The 22,272-nt window shown below is 36.7% G+C and overlaps 1 protein-coding gene across 18 annotated transcripts in view; it reads left to right on the plus strand.

The window, feature by feature from the left end:
• NRG1 (neuregulin 1) overlaps positions 1–22,272 on the plus strand; it is a 1,074,255-nt gene that overhangs the window by 1,020,458 nt on the left and 31,525 nt on the right. For 16 of the 18 annotated variants that reach the window (XM_072776370.1, XM_072776369.1, XM_072776371.1 and 13 more), the window contains one exon: positions 12,718–12,847. In XM_072776370.1, the coding sequence (XP_072632471.1) occupies positions 12,718–12,847 (130 nt within the window). Of the gene's footprint in view, positions 1–12,717; positions 12,848–22,272 lie in introns of those variants that run through there. The other 2 variants (XM_072776383.1, XM_072776385.1) reach the window with 1 other exon arrangement.

Here is a 22,272-nt window from a genome sequence, read left to right on the forward strand (position 1 = left end):
AATAAACAAATAAATAAATAAAATATTAAAAAAAAAAAAAGGAAAAAGAGGCTTAAGAAGAAAATGTGATACCCAGAGAACTCTACTGTGTCTGCAATCAGAAAATGTCTTCTCTCTCTACTTCTCATTTCCTTTACCTATCTTGAAGATTACCTTAAGTCCAGGACATGTTAAGTAGCATGCCCAGTAGAAATGGTGGTGGTTGTGAGCCCACTTCATGTAATTTTTGGTGTTTAGCTCTTAGCTTCGTTGGGATATAATTTATGAAGTGTCTTATTCTGGAAATGTGACTATCAGGAATGGGTAGACTCATTCTTCTATAAGAAGGGCAGCAGAAGCATTACTGTCTTCTCAGAAAAACGGCACTCCTTTTTTAAGATTTCACACCAAGCTGGATATTGGGCAAGAGCATTCACCTGAGTAATTAGTCAGTAAGCCAGACATGGCTCTTCTTATACTTTTCTCTGTGAGCCATCAATGATTGTGATGGCAAGTTTCCTACATTTTGTAGAAACTATGGCCCGAACAGTATTTCCATAGACCTCAATTTCAGCATGGGCAGGAATCAAGATAAAATGTCTAACTTTCTTGCTCCTAGGATAGAAAAATTATTTCTATTACAGGTGATGATGACAGACTTCAAACTTTTTTTTTTAAGATTTTTTTTTTTATTTATTCGTGAGAGACACCAAGCAAGAGGCAGAGACATAGGCAGAGGGAGAAGCACGCTCCCCACGGGGATGTGTGACCCAGTCCCAAGACCTCGGGATCAAGGCCTGAGCCAAAGGCAGATGCTCAATCACTGAACCACCCAGGCACCCCTGGTGATGACGGTCTGATATAACTTGTTACAACCTTTTTTCATCTTTCAATTCAGTTTCCTTTTTGGATAATACATTTAGTAGGAATTGCCTGTAAGGAGTTAATAGTCTTATACAAGATGATAACGAGGTTTTTATTGTTACTATTTTGTGATAAAAGGGGTTGGAGGTAGGGAATGAGAGAAGCATGACAGGGAACCTCAACATACTTTGCCTCGTTAGCAGCAACGGTGAATGTTCTTCAACTTTTGAATCATTTTTAAAGCCCTTGCCTCCTATTTTAAAGTATGCCTAGGGAATTGGAAATGTGCTACACAGAGCAAGTTCTATATTTGGAATCAGTACCGATCCATGTCAACCTCTTAAAATGATTACTTCTCATCTCTCTTTGAACATGTCATTTTACCTTATTAAGTCATCAGATTTAGCTGAGCATAGAGGGTATTCTCTTTGTTATTTTGACTATAAAATGCTCCGGACCATTTGAGGATAGTTATGGCTAAGACTTCAGTGCCACCCCTGATCTCTCTTGTAATCACTTATGATAGTGATGGATTCCATCTGTCTAGACCTCTGCCCCTGTGGTTCTCTCATCTAAGAGCAGTTGCAACTTTGTTCTGACCTCACACTATGCCTCGTCAGAGTTTCTTCTAAAAGAGAGCAACATTTTTTGATAAATCAGATATATTCATTATCTCTAGAATTGGATCTTTCATATCTTCTTTTACAGAGTTGCTGAAATGGTCATCAGTGTCATTTAGAGCATGGAGCACAGGCCCCACAAATCAGAAGACCATGACTCAGTTCCTATCTCACTCACCTTTTCTCTTTTTACCTCCACTTTATATACTTACTTTGCCTTTCTCCAGGATGTGCTTTTCCATGTAATACATCACCTTGCCCATTTAGCAGATTACATGTCATTAGACTTTTTCAGTTTCTACAAGTTTCCTTATTGCCATGCTGATGTGTTTATAGCTCTACACAGGAAACTCTTAACTTCACATCAGGATTTGAAGCTAGACTTTATGATAAACTATAGTTTTCCAGCTCAGCAGCCCAAGGAGTTTGGTGCGTTCAACAGGAAAAAAAAAGAAATGGAGGAAAGTAACATCAAAAGTTCTCCAGTTAAAATAAACCCTCCTGGGGTGCCTGTGTGGCTTAGTCAGTTCAGGTCATGATCTCAGGGTCCTGGGATTGAGCCCCGTGTCAGGCTCCCTGCTCAGCAGGGAGTCTGCTTCTTTGTCTCCCTTTGCCCAGCTCATGCTCTCTCTCACTATCTCTCTCTCTCTCTCTCTCTCTCTTAAATAAATAAAATCTTTAAAAAATAAAATAAGATAAAATGAGCCCTCTTATTATCACCTAAATTTGATCCTTGAGGGATATTAGAGCCTTATGTAAACATCACAAAATTGGCATCTCAGACCCTCCTAATTGAATTGAACTTTACATTGACTGTTTAGGTCCCAAGAATCTTTAGGTCCTAAGATTTCACAGACCCAACACCAACATCCATCCTATTCTCTCCTCTGCCCCCCAACATCCACCATTTGACTACTTTCTATTTACTTTCTAATATGCATGGGTAAGATTTTTTTTTTTTTTTTAATAATGTGTAGCCAGCAATTCTTGTGGATATCACTGGCTTTACCAACGCCTAGTTCTGACTTTAGAAGAAATATTTTGACACTGTTTTCATTTATAATCTCCATCTGTTCATCCATGTGTTCTGCCTGTTGACCTTTGAACAACCAAAATTCATCATTTACAACTAAAATAATTCACAGATAAAATGGTCTTTGAATCCTGAAGACAAACAAACATGCCAATTAAAAAATGAAAACAGGCAAACAAAGCAGCCAAGCTGACACGTGGAGGCTTGAATTGGGCAAAGGGTAAAATTGAGCCTAAAAAGTTTTCACGAATAAACACATAGCTTAGTTTGGTAACCAGTGAATTAACTTCTAATACTAGTTGATTAGATTTAAAAATCTAGGAAGCAAAATGAGGAGGATGGAGGAATTATGAGATCCTTTAATGAAGGGTCACGGAATCTTTACATCTGTCTGCTGATTATGATCCATTTGTATTAACAACATTTAATTCCGGGGACTTGTGTTCTCTGCAGAACAGTGACTCACCCCCCTGAGTTCCTCAGACTTTGAGAAAAATTCAAGTATTAGAGTTTTTTAATGCAACGTTTGGCATTAAGGTCTCTACTAAGAGACAATTAATATCCCAGGGACTGAGCATGTGAGACACTGCAGAGGTGCATAATGAAGGAAAATCTCTTACTTTTAACCAAAATGTTTTATATTTCAAAATTCTTCAGAGGTAAGGATTTCTTAAGGAGAAAGCCATGAATAAAACAGGCCTTTATAAATAATAAGGTCAGAGGTCTGGTTTCTTCTGGTTAACAAGGTCTCTTTGGCCTGGTAAGGCTTTGTTTCGTGCTTAGAAATCTGACCAGAAGTGGTGTGTCGTCTGTTTGCTCTCCCTCAGTGGGGTTCAGAAGCATAACTAACCCTGCACATGTCTCCTCATTATGGTAGTCACTGGATTCTACAGTTACTGAACTGGCAAATTTACTAGCCACTAGACATTAGCAATGCCCATTGGAGCATAACTAGCAATGCAAACTCCTACTAGACATAGCATTCAGTACTGCAAAGTGTTGGACTTCTTGAAAGCTTTTGGATCAATGACAGATCTTGGCCGAAGGCATTTGACTCTCCTCCAGGGATTGTATGGGAATGTGAGGGATTGAATTGCCAAAGTGAACCTGGTTTAGGATCTGGTTTTGCTTGTCTAGAGTGTAGGTGGTCTTGGAGAGCCATGGGTCCCTTCCAGCTGGTGTACTAAACAGCCATGATTCCCTGCTTTGAGCTGTTTTCCTGATCAGTGTTGGGGTGTGAAGCACCTTAGAAATGGATGCAAAGAACAAAGATCTGTATTAGCCACATACTTGCAGCATCTACAGTTTTAAAAGGAGGTTTAGGTTTTAAAAGGAGGAAGATTGGGTGCCTGGGTGACTCAGTCAGTTAAGCATCTGCCTTCGGCTCAGGTCATGATCCCGGGGTCCTGGGATCCAGCTCCAGGCTGGGCTCCCTGCTCAGCGGGGAGTCTGCTTCTCCCTCTCCTCTGCTCATGCTCTGGCTCATTAGCTCTCTCAAATAAATGAATAAAATCTTAAAAAATAAAATAAAATAAAAGAGTGAATACCTCAACCATTCTGAATTATTATAGCTCCAAGAGATGGAGGTGTTTTATTAATCCATATTCACAGATAGATGTATCACCACCAAGAAAAGCTAATAAATTACAACTAAGATCCCATGTGTGGACCTTAAAATTCCTTGTTTCTGGCAGTGTGGGAAATAGCCAGGCAAGCCTAGATAAAACCCTGACCTCTACTCTACCTTTTTAAAAAAAAAAAAAAAAAAAACAATGTGCTTCTACATGCCCTTTTTTGGTCTTACTATAAGCAGGATGATTTCCACTGAGTTTTTCCAACAACCAAATGATGTGTGTATATATATACATATACATACGTATACATATATATGTGTATGTGTGTGTGTGTGTGTGTATGTGTGTGTATAAAACAGCTAGGCCAGATGATGGTCATAAGACACTAAACACATGGCTCCAGTTTTTTTAGAAATGTTGTGTGCTTTAGAAAAAGAGTTCAGCGTGCACACCTGTCTGTTTCCTTCCCATTGAACAACAACAATTAATGCCAACAGTAGAAAAACAGGTGCCTGTTGGGTTTGAGGGTAGAGGCCCAGAAATTAAAAACAAAACCAAAAAACCCCCAAGGCTTTAAGGAAAGCTTTTTTAGGCATTGTGGAGTCAGGGTTAATTTATCATTTTGGCCCAGTTTCCATAAAGGCATAGGATTTGCCTGTAATATTACCTCCCCCACTGTTCCCATCTGTAACCTAAAAAAATATATGCTCTTTAGAGAAACAGGACTTAATATGAACTAAATATTACAGACCAGCTAGTCCTTTGGTGGATGGGGGAGGACAGGGCAGCAAGTTGGGTTTTTTTTAAGGCAAAACATTTAAAGTTACATGTTTTTGGAAACCTTGCCTTATTCCTGTTCAGATTAGTCATGTATGAACGACAGTATTGGTGTTGAAAAAAGTTAGATGTCCATGTGTTACTTGGTTATGCAGAATTTGTGCTGGAAACCTAAATACTGTGGCTACACATTTAAACACGTCATGTTACAGGGAGGGGTGTTTTGCTATTCTGATCACGAACCTGGAAAGAAGAAACCCCTGGGAGTTCTGGGAAAACCTATGAACTGAAATTAGCCAAGTGTTACAGGGAAAGATTCATATGTTCAAACATGCTTTCCCTGCCTAATTCCTTTATGTGTAGCAACCTTTAACTTGAGTGAGGAAAATGTGGTGCTTATAGAAATAGAATCTGGCGATTTATATGACCAACCATCACCCAAATGCAGAATGTCAGTCACTTGGCTAAATGGTCTGAAACCATGTGAAGGGGGTGGTTTAAAGCTGCACAGGTGCCACTGAAGGACTATCATCCAGGCTTGTATTCCAGACTGTTCATCCAAAGGGCCTGGCTCAAACGTGAAATACTAGGAAGACTGTCTGCATTGCCCAGATCCCGTCTTTTCTACACTTTTAGGAGACTCCTTTATGCAAAAACAATGAAATGTGAGATTTTTTTTTAAAGTTTTGTCAGAAATCAGTTTCTGTCTTGACAGTGCTTCCATGATTTTTAGGTACCTTACTGCCTTGAGCATCTGTGTAACTCACAATTTTAGGCCAACTGTGATATTCTTTATTCTTAATGGGTTCTTTCGTATCAACAGACATATGTTATAGTCAGATGAGAAAAGCATCAGTCCTATAATCTTGGCTGCACTTTACCAATGACTGTCGAATAATGATTATTTTATCTTCCCACATCCTACAGTTATATGACAGGGTTTTTTTTATTATTATTATTCCTGGCGTATTGCATTGGTTGGAACTTTGAGAGCGATGTTAAATAATAGCGTTGGTAGTCAACATACTTAGCTTGATCTTTACATTAATGAGAAGTTCTCCTAGAGTCTCAGTGTTAAGTATGATTTAAGTTGTTTGCTATAAGGAACTATTTTTAGGTGATAGTATCATTCCAATTCTACTTTATCAAGACGTGTATCAAAAAGCCTGAAATGGATATTTTTTGCATTTGTGATTTTAAACATATGTAAATACATCTTTAAACATATAATGTACATGTAAACATGTATACTAAACACATGAAAGTACGGGAAATAATGAATGATGAATCTCCATGTAGCCACTTCAGCATTTAGCAGATGTTTTTCATCTTGATCCAACTGACTTCCCTTCCCTCTTATTATTTTGAAGCAAATTCCAGACATGTTATCATTGAACATATACACATTTCAGTATGCATCTCTAAAAGCTAAGGACTGTTTTTAAGTATAACCACAGTACATTTGGCACCCACAAATTAATGATAACCCCATACAAATATTAATTTTCTAATCAGTGATCAGATTTCCTCTTATAAATATCATACATTTATAAATGTTTGAATCAGGATCCAAGTAAGTGTGGTGCAATATGAGTGGTTTATATGTCTTTTAACTCTTTTAAATGTCTCTATTTTAGATTTTTATTTTCTTTCATCCTCTTGGCCTATCTCTAATTCTACTCTCTTTGTTTATCCTCCTATAGTTTTGTTTTGAAAAAACTAGTTTATTTCCCTGGAAAAGTTCTCCAGGGTCTGGGTTTTGCTGATTGTATTTCATGGTGTGTCTTTTATTGTGTTCCTCTGACCTGTGTGTTTGCTGCATATTAGTAACCTGATGTGGATGCCTGATTAAATTCAGGTTTGACTGGGGGAATAAGAATACTTGGTAGTCTTATGGAAATTGATTGTTAATCTCATCAAATGTTGATTCAGCATCTATTGAATGACCATATGGCTTTTATTTTCTGATATGCTGTGATTTTTTAGATTTGTTGGATATGATCATGAATTTGCCTCCTACTTTCTATCTTCTGACCTTTCATCTACTTTCATTTCTAAATGTATTTTCGTTGATGAATAAATTAACCTATGTCATTAAATGTCACATGGTAATTTCAGAAGTTTGCTGAAAAACTGAATCCTTGATCAGTCCTCTCTGTTTTGATTTGTTTTGTTTGGTGCTGAAAACTTTTGACTAATTTTCTAAGTGATAGGTTAACACTTTCTACATTGACATGACCTCCTCCCAACCAAATTGATATTGGTAGAAAATGCAGTGTATAGTTACGAATGTATGCCTTCTGCATTTAGCCTGAGGAGATCTATAGATGTATCAAATTAAGCCAGTCAAATGGACTGCTAATACTTGCTTTGCAGGCTAGATAGATTTTACTCCTTTAGAATAGGATCAGGGAAAAGATTCAAGGGACAGCTTGAAAGTTTGTCAACTCCGGGCTTTGGAAATTTTGTACTTAACACAAAACTGAGTGATTAGTAGAAAGTACATAGCAGAACTGTATTTCTGGAGTTGACTTGTTAGCTAAGGAAACATTATTGACTTTGTAAGAGGAAAATGTAGCTCTCTTGTAATTGCAACCAGCCAATGATCCACTGTGAGAAGGGACTCTCCCTCCCTCTTTTTTACAAAATCTATGACATCCTATAAAGTATTTGTCATTGTGATGTTGCTCTAAGAAGTAGTAGACTCTGATTACATTGTATCATGAGTGAAATGCACTGTCAGAAAAAAGGAAAGAAAAGATAACAACTTGTATGTTTGAAAATAACCTTTCATGACAATTTTATTTTTCTAAGGATAACACTATCTAGTGACACCAAATCATTTGCTCAGCAATTGCTGGGAACTTAGAATCTGCTTTCTGTTTAGCAACAAATGAAATCAGTGTTACAACAAAAATTATAATTTTGTTTTATGAGGAGAAACACCCAAAGGTCACTTTTCATTCTGCTGAAGAAGGAAGAAATAACAGGGTCTACCCAGAGAGCTTGTAAGACAGAGAGGAATTAAAGACAGTCTTATTAATTTACTTAAGCTCCAATATACATTTAACAAAACAGAAAGCAAGCATTTCCTAATTCACTTGTGTAACCTTGAGTAGCGTTCTCCTGTGTACCTCTGAACTCCTTGCTAGAAGTAGTTTATTATAGACCATAGAACTATTCTTTTGAGATGATTTGTATCCTCTTTTTAAATATGGGATAAATTGTAAGATATGCTAACGTTTTTTTCTTGTCCACCATTCTGTGTGTTTTTAAATGCTGCCAAAGCCCAAGTTCAAGACTAACACCAATTAATTTCCATCAGCCCTTGGTGCCAACTAGTTCTTTGGACAGGCTCTTACCTTGTGGGTAGTCTGCGAATCTCTAAGTGCTTACTTCTAGCTTATCAGCTAAGTTCATAGATCCATCAAGTGAAATGCCCTGATTCTACTTTAGAAAGTTCTGGTTTCAGTTATGGTCTCATGATGCTTCTTCTCTGACTTCCCTTTTTGTTTCTTTAGCAGAGTTGAGTAGAGGGGAGGCCAAGGAAATGGTGTGCTACTTTAAATCACTGTTTGGCACTGGGGACCTCCAAGCCAGCACAGGGTTGGGGGTTTTGTTTTTATTTTGTTTTTGTTTTTTTTTTATCACCTCTTGCCATTTTTTTCCTCTTCAAGAATGTATTTGCCATTCAGCAAAGTATTGAATTACTACTCAGAAAAACTTGCCAGCCCAGAAGGATACTGTTTGAGTACTTCTAAGTCAGGTTCCGAACTTTTCCTTTGGAGAACTAATGACTCCCCAGCCAGAATAATAGTAATTTCAGATTTTATTTTTTTAAAACTGGGAGTTCAAAGAATGCAAAAGCATGAAGATTTCTAAATACAGAGCCATTGAAGATATCAAGGTAGGGTTGTTTAAAAAGGAAAGAAAGAGGAAGAAAAACCTGTAATGTAGTGATAGTTTCATATTATAAAATAAAAATTGTTCAAATGTGTATATTTCATTGAGAAAACTGCATAAAGTTAGTGAGCTTAATTTTCCTGCAACTAAATCATTAAGAATTGTCCTAAAAACTGCTAATAAAGACTCCTTCACTCAGGGAAGACAGGGTCTAATGATTTTTCCTTGGGGTAAATACTGTACACTCATGCTAATCCCTGCTAATTGTCAAAGAAGAATAGAGTGGCTTCTTATCAGCAATTTGCATTTGTGTAATGGCCCTGGTCTGTTGGTGCTGTCTACTTCACTGATAAGGAAAACACCACTTAAAACAAGCAAGAAAGTAAGCCATCCTTTCCAGCATTGTTTTCTTTTCAGCCTGTCTTGAGCAGAAAGAGCCTGGCATTCTACAGGAAAAACTGTGATTCTGTGGGAAAATATTTAATGATGAACAGAGAACACTTAATTACTCCTCAGATTTTTATTGTGTATTTATAGAAGTGTGCAATAATGTGTGATTTCCAGAATGTTATGTTATAAACAGCTAAAATTATGTCCTATATAGTAATGGATGTCACACTATTTTTTATATTATATGGTTTTAAACTGTGATAATAACAATGTTGTGAGTATACTTAATTTAGTAGTAACTTGGACCTTTGGTCAGAAATATTAAAGAATTGTATGGATCTTGGAAGTTGAAAATATCACACCTTTAAGACAGTTTTCTTTTAACTCAGATTGTTCTTCAATTTAATTTGTAGGCAAATTTAATGGTTATAAAATATTAACAAGCAATTATGATACAGTTAAAATAGAGTAGATAATTGATACGTACTTAATGCCTTGCAATCATGCAATGGTTACCTCTCCAAATTAGACATTCTTTCTTTATATTTTGTAGAAGAATAATATACTAAGAACATTTGAGGCTTGATTATATATCATTCCTGAGTCCGGACAGACAGGTTTTTTTGCTTTTCTTTGTTCCACATTCATACCACTAGTGATAGTAACAGTATCATATATTTGCATGCAGTGTTGCAGCTAAGAAAGTACTTTGTCACACTTCCCAGCAACCCTGTGACAGCAGATTCTACAGCAGAATTTACTGCGGCAGGTTAGCTGGACAAGAGTTACACTGCTATTAATTGGTAAAATTGAGCCTTCGATCCTATTCTTCTCAACAAACTCCAAGATTCATTTCACTACATTTTATCTATAAAGGTTTCCTTTTAGGAAGAATTGTTCAAAGTCTTAGAGTCTTTAGCCCCAGTAACTCTAGTCGATATCCTCATGTCTTGCACATAATAAGCAATCATTAAAGAATTGTAGAAGGGAAGAAGGAAGGAAAGAAGGATAAAAGGAAGAAAAGAAGGAAGAACGAATAAGGGAGGGAGGAAGAAGAGGAAAGAAGGGAAGAAGGAAGGCAGCTAGAAAGGAGCGAGCCCTACTGTGTGGGGCAGGATTTGGGGAGTCTGTAAATGGTGATCTTAGTCTCCAGATCCTTGGCTAAGTCAGAGAACTGTCCAGCCTGCCCCAGGATGGTCATTAGTCCTGACCTATATGCCAGGAGAGACCAGGTCAAGAGTGAAACACTCCAGAGTACATTGTCTGCTAGCAAGTTACTGCTTTATTTATATTCTCTTCCTTATAATATTGTAGCTGCTAACATCCCAGGGAAGGTGTGTTTGGGATTCGTATTTTGCAGTATTCCTAATTGCTGTTCATTTAGCGACTCACTAGAAGGTGACAGACTCCCAGATCGTAACAAACTAGTCAGGAACTGGTGAGAGGCAGGGTTTATTAAGTCCCCAAAGAGTGAGATCTACTTCACTTACTTCCGGGACAACTGTGAGGGTCATCTTTTATATATCAAAACATTCTGTCTGCACAACGTTTCACTTCACCCCTGATAAAGTCCTCCCAGCCCCCCCCCCCCACCAGAAAGAATGTCCTTTCCATAGCTAGGTCTAAGCACCTGCTTGGTCTGTTTCATTCATTTCTGGCAAAATTACTAAATGGAAACGGACTTAGCAATGCAACATGCGTAAGCCAAGGAGAAAGGATATCACTGCAAAATTTATAGGTGTGCACTGCATTGAAATAGGGAGAAAAATAGGAAACCTGGCCAAAATCTGAAGGGATCATATATCAGCATCTCAATCCCAGATTCTTCTGACAGTTACAACTTAGTCCTGTGTTTGGCTGTTGGTTCAGAGCAGCTGTACCCAGTCAGCTGACACTTAGCATCACCTGGGAGTTGATTACTGCTTTACAATCCCATGGTCATTTTTGTTCTTGCTGCAGCTAAAGGATAGAAGTGCTGGGATGCCTGGGTGGCTCAGGTCCTGGGATCGAACCCCACATCAGACTCCCTCTCTCTCTGCCTCCCACTCTCCCTGCTTGTGTGCTCTCTCTCTGTGCCTATAAATAAAATCTTTTTTAAAAAATACAAAAATAAAGGATAGATGTGCTAAGCACAATAGTCTGTGATCAAATAAGACAGTTGCTACTTCATTTTCTTCAAGAGTTATGTAACCATCAAATATTCTATTGCTAGCTTCAAGTAATGATCTAAGAATTTTTCAAATGAATGTGTCATAACTTGGTGCTGCAGGATATAACAATAAAAGGATAATATTTTCAGAGGGGAAATATTTTTAAAAAACAAAGAAGAGGGTATTATTTCTTTTCTTTTTCATTTTTTATTTAAACTCAATTTAGTTAACAAATACTGTGTTATTAGTTTCAAGGGTAGAGTTTAGCGATTCATCAGTTGCTTGTAATACCCAGTGCTCATTACATCATGTGCCCTTCTTAATGCCCAGCACCCAGTTACCCCGTACCCCCTCCACCTTCCTTCGAGCAGCCCTCAGTTTGTTTCCTAGAGTTAAGAGTCTCTTATGGTTTGCCTTCCTCTGTTTTCATCTTATCTTATTTTTCCTTCAAGAGGGGATTATTTCTAGTTTTAACATACATTTATTAATTTTACTTATCTTAAAGTCCAAGGAATAGGTATGATGTATCTGGCTGTTGCTTCTATTACTGCTAATCCTTATTGATAGATTTATAATTTATATGGAGTGTCTGCTCTGAGGGGAGAATGTTTGTTTAGGTGTTTTTAGTAAAAGCCTCAGGGTTGGTTCTGAAAGAGCCTGGTGCAGTGTTTGCTGCTCAGCTTGGGTAAAGGGTAATCCTTAGCAACCTGTCAGGGATTCAGAGACCGCTGGGATCTGCTGGAGGCTCAGAATTTCTCTGTGGGAATGATTGGTGACAGCACACCGCAGGTGGTCTATTCAGCTCTGTCACCTGGGGCAGCAACGAAACCAGGCTCAATTTGTCATCCCACAGTATCCTGTCAGCAGTTAAAAGTCTTAAGCACAAAACCTTTAACATTTAAAGTAGATAGATACCTATATCTATATCTATATATACACATATATATACCTACAATATAAAATATATAATATTGAAAACTATAAAGCCAATATACACATAAAATGTAATTTCCAAAATAAATAAGTACCTGCCATTCAAAAATGATATTGAACTTGATTTGCACCAACATGACTTTATATCATTATCTTTGAGCCTTCCTGGAAAATAGGTTTTATTTACTGGCAATAGGTCTTCTCTTTTCCAACTCCCTTAGAAGATAAAATATTGGTTATAAGAAATGTTGAGCCTTTTTCCTATTATATTCTAATTAAATTAATTAACTGTGGTTACCCTTTAATAATTCTATTCTATTTAATTACCCCCAGAAAGTACTTCATTTGTTTACTGTGGTTTATTAAACCTGAAAGATAGTGAAATCCGCCGTACCTTATGTGAACTCTTCCTTTTAAGAGAATTTAAGACTAAAAGCTGTTTAGAAGAGGGAACGACAACATGTAAACCGTCCCCTTCTTTATCTTCTATCCAGCTACATCTACATCTACAACCGGAACAAGCCATCTTGTAAAATGTGCGGAGAAGGAGAAAACTTTCTGTGTGAATGGAGGCGAGTGCTTCATGGTGAAAGACCTTTCAAACCCCTCAAGATACTTGTGCAAGTAAGAAAAGAAATCCTCTGTGTGGCTTATGTCCGTAACTGCTTCTTTCAGATGACTCCATGTCTCATGATGTCTTGTTGCTTCTTTTCCCAATTTTGTTGCATCCTGTTGAATAATGCTGTTTTATTTGTAGAGTGTTTTGAAAATTTCACACCATTTGTCATCTCCTCTGTTACATCCAGAATTGTGTTTTGCTTTTTTCAGTTTTCTTTGTGCCTGTATATTTATAAAGTTGCTTTCCCTGTGGTTTTCCTCACTGTTACCTAGAAGAGATGTGCAAATATCATAGAGGCCTATAACTTTTGAAAGCTACTTCTCCATCCAGTGTTACGAATGAACCTGTAAGATAATGTTCCTTTTTACCCCACTGATCACCTGCAAAATGAATAAGACAGCTCAAAGGAGCAGAAGGGCAGAAGATTCTTTCCTTACGCATCTGTTACACTTTTCATTAGTTTATTGTTTTACAACTATTTTTAAAATGGAATGTAGGTTGATCTCACTAATGGGAAAAAAAAAAAACATTGCACGTGTTTGGAGATGTATTTAGTGTGTGTACCATCATTGTATATAGAAGGCAGAGTGTTCTTTTCATGCACTGCCGTTGTTTGTAGATATATTTAGAATGGTGCTCTTTCCAATGACCTGAAGAAGGTGAGGCACCATTAAGAAAGATTACAGTTATTATTTCTTAACAGATAGACTGAAACCGTGATATTACCAGTACATTAAATACTTAAACCTTGTAGTTAAATTAGTAGGTCTTATTCAAAACCACATGTTTATTGTGCCATGCATTTTAAGTCTACTCTTGATATTTAGGCCGTATGTGGGACACAGACACATTAATGTAATGTGGTAAAAAATGTGTAATGTCCCATTGAAATGATGAAAACTGCTTATTTATTTTGCAGTTGCCCGATGGCTGTGCCCATTGTTCTAAAGTAGCAATGATTATCATAAATGAGAAAAAAAAAACATGCCATCATAAAAACTATGAGCTTGTGGCCTAAATGTTGACAAAGAAGAGTAAGTTTGTCAGAGACACAAGCTGAGCTAATAGAGTAATTAGCAAAATGAAAAAAAAAAGGCACAAGAAATAATTAAGAGGGTCATTTCCCCTTTACATCATATAAATAGCATACAAATATTTATGTGCCAGTTCTAAGAAAATCTTTTGATTTTTGTAAGTTACAAAGGACATCCTTAAAGACACATGTTTTAAAGTCATAACATCAAACAAAAATACCATTTTGTGGGAAATGTTTTGCTCTTCCCTGTGCTGTTCTAGACATGGCCTGTCTGTAGGGTGTCTCATGGGATCTCTGGTACTAAGTACAAGTGAAGAAGTACCTCCCAGAAGTGACTTCTTGCCCTCAAACTCTTTTTTTTTTTCTTTTAAAAGAGCAGAAGTGGTTCCAAGAGAAGACAAATTTTGATAGTTGTGTCGCTGATCTTATCAGTGAAAACAGACAACTTGTAAAATTAAATGTAGTCTTTTAGAGTGAATAAAAGACTAAAAATCACAAAAATAGAATTCTAATCTCAGTTACTAAACATCTCTTTCCTAGAGATAGATAGGTGATAGCCAAAAAACAAGATAAAACTAATAGGTAAAAGACCTTTTCAAAATTTTAAAGGAAGGTAAAAATGAAAGAGCATGTAGAAAGTTATTTCTTCTGGGTCTGAATTACTTCATAGGACTATGGCTGTTTATTGTTTTAACAATAATCCTAGAGATTCACTTTTTGATCATTAGTATATTGAAATCTGCATATCTAGAGTAAAGAATAAAAGTTGGTTGGTTTTCTTTGGTCTTGGGTTCTGCCGACTTGCTGTGAACACAACACATTGGCACCCCTATATTTATCATACTAAATTGGAAAAAGCAAATTTTATCATCTCCTCCAAGGTTTTCTCTCATTGAAATAGAAAAACAGAAGCTGAGAATTATAATCTATGAAATATGAGGTTCATTTATTATTTTGTTATTCCATCCTAATCTTAGGCAAACAACCTAATTATGTTTTAATAAGTCTCTGGAAAAAAATAAAAATTATAGTTCCTTAAGTTCTCCTTTTTAAATAACTGCACCCATATTATCTGTGTCTCATACAATTATTTCTTGAGAAAAGCATCTGAGACCTGTATTTTAATTATAATAATGAAACATGATCATTTTTCATCAGAGCCTTTGCAAAGATTTACAAGCTGCATGAGTGCATAGGATAGTTTCTAATACCTCTAAGGAACGAGCACATTTATTTTCCACATATTAATTTCAGCTATTCTGCAGCCCTCCCACGTCCTACACAAAACATGCAATCACATAAGTGCTGTTCATTTGTTCCGTTTTTGGTATTGTGCCAACAACCATAATTTTTTTTCACCCACCAGTTTTCCATTAAATTTTAAGCCCAATCTAGAAAAAAAAACTTGCTTTATATTTTTTTAATCTTGACGTGAAATGGTTGTCATTTCTCTAATAAATATCAAAGCAGCAAACCATGAATGAACACTGTGTGTCCCCCAAGCTAACTGGTGGGTTATGCTTGTCTTCCGCTTCTCAGCAAATTGGCATCATAATTTTATCAGGTTGTTTTTTTTTTTCCAGTAATTATAATCTTTCAGAAAGTGTTAAAAAGTTTATCACTGGATCTTATTGGAAAGAAAATCTTTGACATCTATGATTTTGAAAACTGTTTTAAACCCTTTTGGGCCATGTCTTTATTGAAGCATCAAAGCAGGCTAGTACCTTGAGGGAAGAATTAGAGTATATTTAACATCCAGAATATTTCAGGCCTTTTTCATTGAATGAAAGTGGATTTTTTAATCCTTGTATTAAAATATCCTTAATGTAAAAAATAATCAGTACTCAGAATTGAAACAAAGGCACCATAATATATATGTCTTTTGATAGTAGACTATTCACTAGATCACATCAATAGAGACAGAAAACATAAAATGCTACATTGGCTCATCATGGTCCTGTGTACAAAACCAGTTCATAGTTTCCATATGGTCCATCTGTCTAAAGCAAAACATTGCTGAAGCATGAACCACATCGTTCAAAATCAACTTTATCCCATGACTCAGAAACACCACAAGAATGGAAGTTTCCAAGTAGTCTCTCTGGTCACCTAATCCACTGTTGTCTTGGGAGTTAAAGTAGAAGGCACAGCGGATCTCTTTTGTCTCTCTACTTAGAACAAGGTGTTGCAAATGGATTAACCATGTAACAGTTAAACACTTCTCTGAGGAGAGGAGGTTTGCTGGTTCTGTGGACATCCCCTGTGGACTGTGTGGGAATTTCAGCGGTGGTTCTCATCTTTTATATTGGTCCTCTCTCCATAGTAATTTAACATTTATCCTGGGGGAAAAAATAGTTACTATTCCAGATCACATAAAGACAAGAGAAGAATCACTCCATCTTTCACCATTTGATGCCCTGTATAATCACATGGTTCAAAAAACAAGACAATTTGAAATAACGTCCAGATTTTCCTCTTTGCTTTTCCCCTTGTTCTTGTATATCAATTCTTCTGAATAGTTTCCGTAGAGAACTATTTTGGAAGATGTTGATGCGATTTTTTTTTAATCTAAAAATGATTTTATACCAGGCTGTATTTATAAACCCATTATGTTGTCCCATGGACAGATGTGGCTTTCCCATGAGGGGATTAGAGTCTTAACCACCAAGTTTGGGGAACCCTCTTGAGCCCTTCCACTTCAACTCTCTGGACAATATCTTTATGTATAATATAGAGTTAATATGTTCTCCAAATATCTTCCCAGGGAGTCCATGAAACTAAATGAATTCATTTCTGCTAAGGTATTTTTAACTCTGGGGAAGCAAGATTTTTTTTTCCCTTATAATAAAAAGTAAATGATGATATTACATTTTCTCTGTAGACATTAGACAAATATATACACCTGTCTTAACAGACTATGCTAGTATGTTTTTTAAAAATCCATTTCTTCATTTTGCTTAACATTCACAATTTTACTTGGTTTGGTAGGGCTACCAGCTAGCCTTATAACTTTGCATTTAGCAGGTCATTTAATATCTCTGACTATTATCATCCTTATAAGTAAAAACTAAAATAGAAACAACCAACCAAAACTTGGGAACATGGGAGTGGTCTTCAAACATGAACTTATGATTTTGTATCACTTTTATGGAGCTCTGTAGTATATGGAAGGGCCTATAAAAATACACATAATTATAGGAGATAAAGTCACAACATATAAACTCAATAAATGAAATACTAAACATTTGTTTATAGGACCACTATATCTATGCCAGGCATTTTTGAAAACACAGAAAAAGTGGAAGGCATGGTCTCTGGTCCCTGGGAACTTAGTCTGTTTAGGAAAATGAAGTAGCTAAAATAGTAAATCAATTAGAGTGACTATATCCCAAGTGGTGCAATGCTTATTATTATGGTAATGAAGATAGAAAGAAGGAAAAGAAAAGACAAGAATAACTTGGAGAAGACTCAATAATCATAGACATCATTTATAGAGTCTTTTCCATATACCAGGTGGGCATTGAGGCTGCAATAATCTTTTCTGCGAGACACAATGACACGCATATCTAGACCAGCAGCTCCATTCTGGGACACAAAACAGACAAAAAAGAAAGAACGAAAAAAGAAAGAAAAGAAAATTTAGACATAAGGACCAGTTTAAGAGCTCCAAAGGCCAGGCAGATAGCCTTGGACAGCATGGGAGCTATTAGAAAGTATTCGTAACTTCGGGAGCAGGAGAATAACACAATAAACATAGCAGACGTTTATGGAAGACAGACTTCCATACAGGCTAGAGGAATGTGGGCACTAGGGAAGGTAGGCTGAGAAAGTCAGAGACACTAGCTAAAGTTAAAGTTTTATAGAATCCTGGCATAAGAATAATGATGGTGATACTTAAAACACTTTTTAGTAGCTGGATTAACATAATTAAAGGGAGGATGTTTCAAGTTCATGATTGTGTCCTGTAGCCCCATTATTATGGCTGCTGAAGGAGAAATTTGGAATCCATAAAAGGAAGATATATTGGGTCTGAGCCTCCTGTCCATAAGAACAGACTGCTAACTGTCCTCTTACTCCAGACCTGGAAGAGTTCATTCTTCAGAATGGGTGGGACACTTGCCTGTAGCACTTCTCTGCTCTTAATCTCCCTAACATTTAACAGATGGAGAAGAACCGTTTGTGAGAGAGAGTGGCTTAGATCTTTGATTGGCTCTTCAGATAACCACATCTTCTGTTTGTTCTATGTTTCTCATGCACTGAGAATCCTGCCATGTGCTTATTAGGTATTTATTAACTCAGATTGAAGGAAATCCTTCAATAATAATCCTTCTATAACAATCTGTCAGTTGTTACAGAAAACAGTTTAGGTGTAGTTTTGCCCAAAATCAGGTGCACTGACCATGTGTTCTTAATAGTTTGCTTCCCTTTTTCTCCCAAAATCAACTAGGCAGCCACATATTTATTAATCTCCTTCTGTGAGGCAGGCTCTGTGCTAGTGCTTAGTGTGACGTACTGAACAAAACCATACTGGGCTTGGCCCTCATGAATCTGGGGCCTATGAGAGTAGCAAACATATTTCCAGTAATTAATTTAATTACAAATTGTAGGTGTACCAAGTGCTATGATAGATATTTAGAGAGCTAAGAGAATGTATAATGGGGGACCACCACTAGTCAGACTCTGGGGGAAAAAGGTACATGCACCCCTCACCTTGAGAAGCAAATAGTCTATTTAAAATAAAACACAATTTTGAAATGTTTATATTGAATTATTTAAGTAAAAAGTGAATATTTAGCTATTTGGTCATAAAGTGAGTGCTGGCAGAGTAAATGGAACTGTTCTGAATCTCCAGGCTGTTTGATCCACAGGGGAGGACATCCTCCAGAGAGGAAGACCAAACCACAAAGTAGCACTCAGTATGTCATCGTGTGACAATGACTTGGAGATGTATGGGATGTAGATGGATCCCATGTCCGATTAAATTGTTTGACCCCAAACTTACCAAGATGCATCATGTAGGGTAAACAGTGGTGAGCGTTTTAGCCTGCAGATGGGCATTTCAGAACAAGCTGTACAAACAGAGCTTTGGGAAGGGCACCAAGGTTCAAACAGGATGGGTTAATTTATAAACACTGCCACCCTCATTATTGAGATTGTATGTCCTAGACATTGAAAAACAACACTGGAGAGCCAGGACAACTTCGATTTTTATTTTCCTCAATATATTTACCTATGAATCTGGCAATGGCCACTGTCTGAATACTGTTATCTCATGGATTGAGAACAAGTCCACAGATCATAGTAAAAAAAGGAAAAGTAGTGGTGCATGCTAGCTAGACAGTAATGGGGAGGAATCTAGGGTTGGATCTGAAGGAAATGTTATTGAAACATTTTATACTTAATATTTTCTTTAATGACGTTGAAGAAGGCATTTCCTTGGGGAAATAAATGTCTTTTGCAGATGATGCCATAAGGAACACTGAGCACAAATTAGAAAAGCATATACAAATCTCAAGAAATTTCACTTGAAGGTAGATAACGGAATGAGATTCATCTTGGGGAAAATGCAGACTAATGGTAACAATACATTTGGGAAAGAATAATCTACAACACAGATACTCAAGCAGTGAGTGGGCGAGTTCTAGTCAGAATGCCGAGCAGGGGAAGGGGTGAGGAGAGTCAGCACTTGCAATGTGATATTGTAGAAAAACAGACCTACACTATTTGAGCTAGTATATACCCTGCCAACTCTAGCTTACACAGAATGAGAGCAAAAGGCCTTCCCATCTAATGTTGAAACTCACTGATATTCCTTATAATGTATTTGTTGGTATTTCCATTACTTGATATTTGTAAACATTAAAACACAGAAGAAATTATTTCAGGGGTTATACAATATGAAGGAAATACCACAACTATAAGGAAAAAGACAATTATAAGGAGTCTTCTTTTTGAGGCAAGGTATTTTTAAACTGTCCAAATATTTCATTGTGATGACTAGGAGGGAGGGTATATCAAATATAGACCTTGTTTCCTTTTTCTTGCCTGAATAAGGGAGGGCCCAGATGAAAATTAATGAAACCAAGAAATAAAAGGTGTCTAAAGATGGTTCAAAACTTGACCATGAATTTATAAGACCATTTATAATGGTTATAAAATAAGCAAACGGTAAATAACCAGAAGTTTCTTGAGGGTCTGTAAGTATTTTTGAATATGTCTAGTGTCTCCACCAAAAAACACATAATATTATTCAATTAGAATATAAAAACTATACCAAGCACTAAATTGATTCTGAAAACACATGAACGTATGATTGATTACATAGTAAGCATATCAGGAGAGTCACAAGGCATTGAAGTTATTGTTAAAAACAATTCTTATTTTACCAATACTATGTACAAGTCTTGCTTACTAGATTGTATTACTTTATTGAATCCTAAGTAAACTGGTATTTAAGTAATAAGATTTAATTTTGAGATAATAACTTATTATTAAAGAGAGGACCTTTTCCAAATTCCAAATACAATCTTAAAGATTTCTGTTTAGGAGAATGAGTCTGTGAGGGGGTCTTTGGAAGCTGCTATTAAAAATTATTGAGGAGTCGACAGAGGACAGTCTGTCATAAACTATAAAAATAAAAGCCAGAAGTTCAGTATTGACCTGTACTTGGCAAATCAATTGACTATATGAAAGTCCCTTTGATACAGTTCTTCATTAGGCACTACTGTCCTAGAGTCAGTTTAACAAACATTATATGAGAGTTTTTTACGAGGCAGGCAGTGTGTTAAAATTAGAGTTGCAGAATGATTAAAATATGGTCACTGTCCTTGCCACAGAGAATCCCAACCCAGACAGGCTATGGCAGTGAAAGAGATCAGGACAGGATGCAGTGCGCTAGTCCAAGAGGGAATCCCCAGCCAGGGTGTGGCAGTGGGAGATGGGGAAATGCAGGCCAGGGAAGAGTTCGTTGGAAGAGGTGATACCTAAGTTCAGACAAAACTCTCTGTGGATTTTCATCTCATTAAGAGCAAATGTAGAACAGATTATTTATCATGGTAAGAGCAAACACTAAAACAAAAAAGAATAATTTTCATCTTCTACTCTTGATCAGTGAAACAAATGATTTCAAATATATGTATATATATTTGAAGCCATGATAGAGGCTTATTATTCAAACAGATTCATCTAAGAAATAAAATTCTTAGAATTTTCCCTGACTCACACTCAAACATATTGCTCAAAATCAGATTAAATTTACCATACTTTTATCTCCAAAGAAAGTGATAGATTGTATGCTTAATGTACAATACTAATTTAGAAATGTCAGAAGCCAGACGGTCTATCTTTTAGAAGTAATTCCGTAGAAGCTAATCAGAGCTTGTAGATCAGATGAGTAGTTTCCATCTGCATATGCTTTCCCTACACAATCAATGCAGTCTGCAGTTTGCTTATGTAAAAACCATCTCAGTCTCTGCTTCCTTCCATTTGACTTGGCAATGACTCTGCATGTCCGAAAAAGTCACATGATGACTGTTGTTAGTGCACACTCGAGTTGCTTTAGGAATAGATATTTGTAATTTGTTTTCCCTTCATGATTGTCTTAAAATCCATCCTATCAAAAATGTTTTTTCAAAGCCCTTGAGTCCTCCCTGACTGATAATACATCCAGAAGAAATGCTGTTGGAGTTTTTGCACAGCGATTCCATGTGTTAGGATGACCGTTGATTCCCAGAACCTTTGTGATGAAAGGAGCCTTTGATAAATCATTTAGTTAAGTCTCTTCATCTTATCACTGAGTGACTCTGAGGCCTGATGAAGTTAAGTAGGCTGTTCATGTCCAGACAGCAAGATACCGTGGTGCCAAGATAGAGGACTTAGTCTCCATCTTCCAAGGTCAGAGTCCCTGACACCTTGAACTTTAATGTACATTCAGATCTCTTCGGGATCTTGTTAAAATGCAGATTCTTATTGAGTAGTTGTGAAGTGGAGGCCCAAGATTCTGTGATTCTACTATTAAGATATCAGGAGATGCCAGGTGCTGTTGGTCCAGGAACCACACTTTGAAGAATAATAAGGCTTTACCCTAAGAAAATTTATCTGAGTGAAGGTAAACATTAGCCTAAGGATAGTTTGGGTTCAGATATAACTGATCCTTTCAAAAAAGATTGGCATACCTTAAGCAAATCTCGTATTACTATACCAGATAGTCTGTGTTATCTTACAATGGAGATAAACCACCATGCCATAATGTCAGTTTCTTAGGAAACATCATTTTAGAAGTTTATACTAATTAGAAAATTGATTGGGTAAGATTTTTGATCTGCTTCACCTGGTTGTCCTGTGCTTTCTCATCTCAAAACTGGCATCCAAGATACATAAATGACAATTTTCTAG

This window comes from Canis lupus, chromosome 15 (assembly GCF_048164855.1).
Source record: "Canis lupus baileyi chromosome 15, mCanLup2.hap1, whole genome shotgun sequence".
Lineage (NCBI taxonomy): Eukaryota > Metazoa > Chordata > Mammalia > Carnivora > Canidae > Canis > Canis lupus.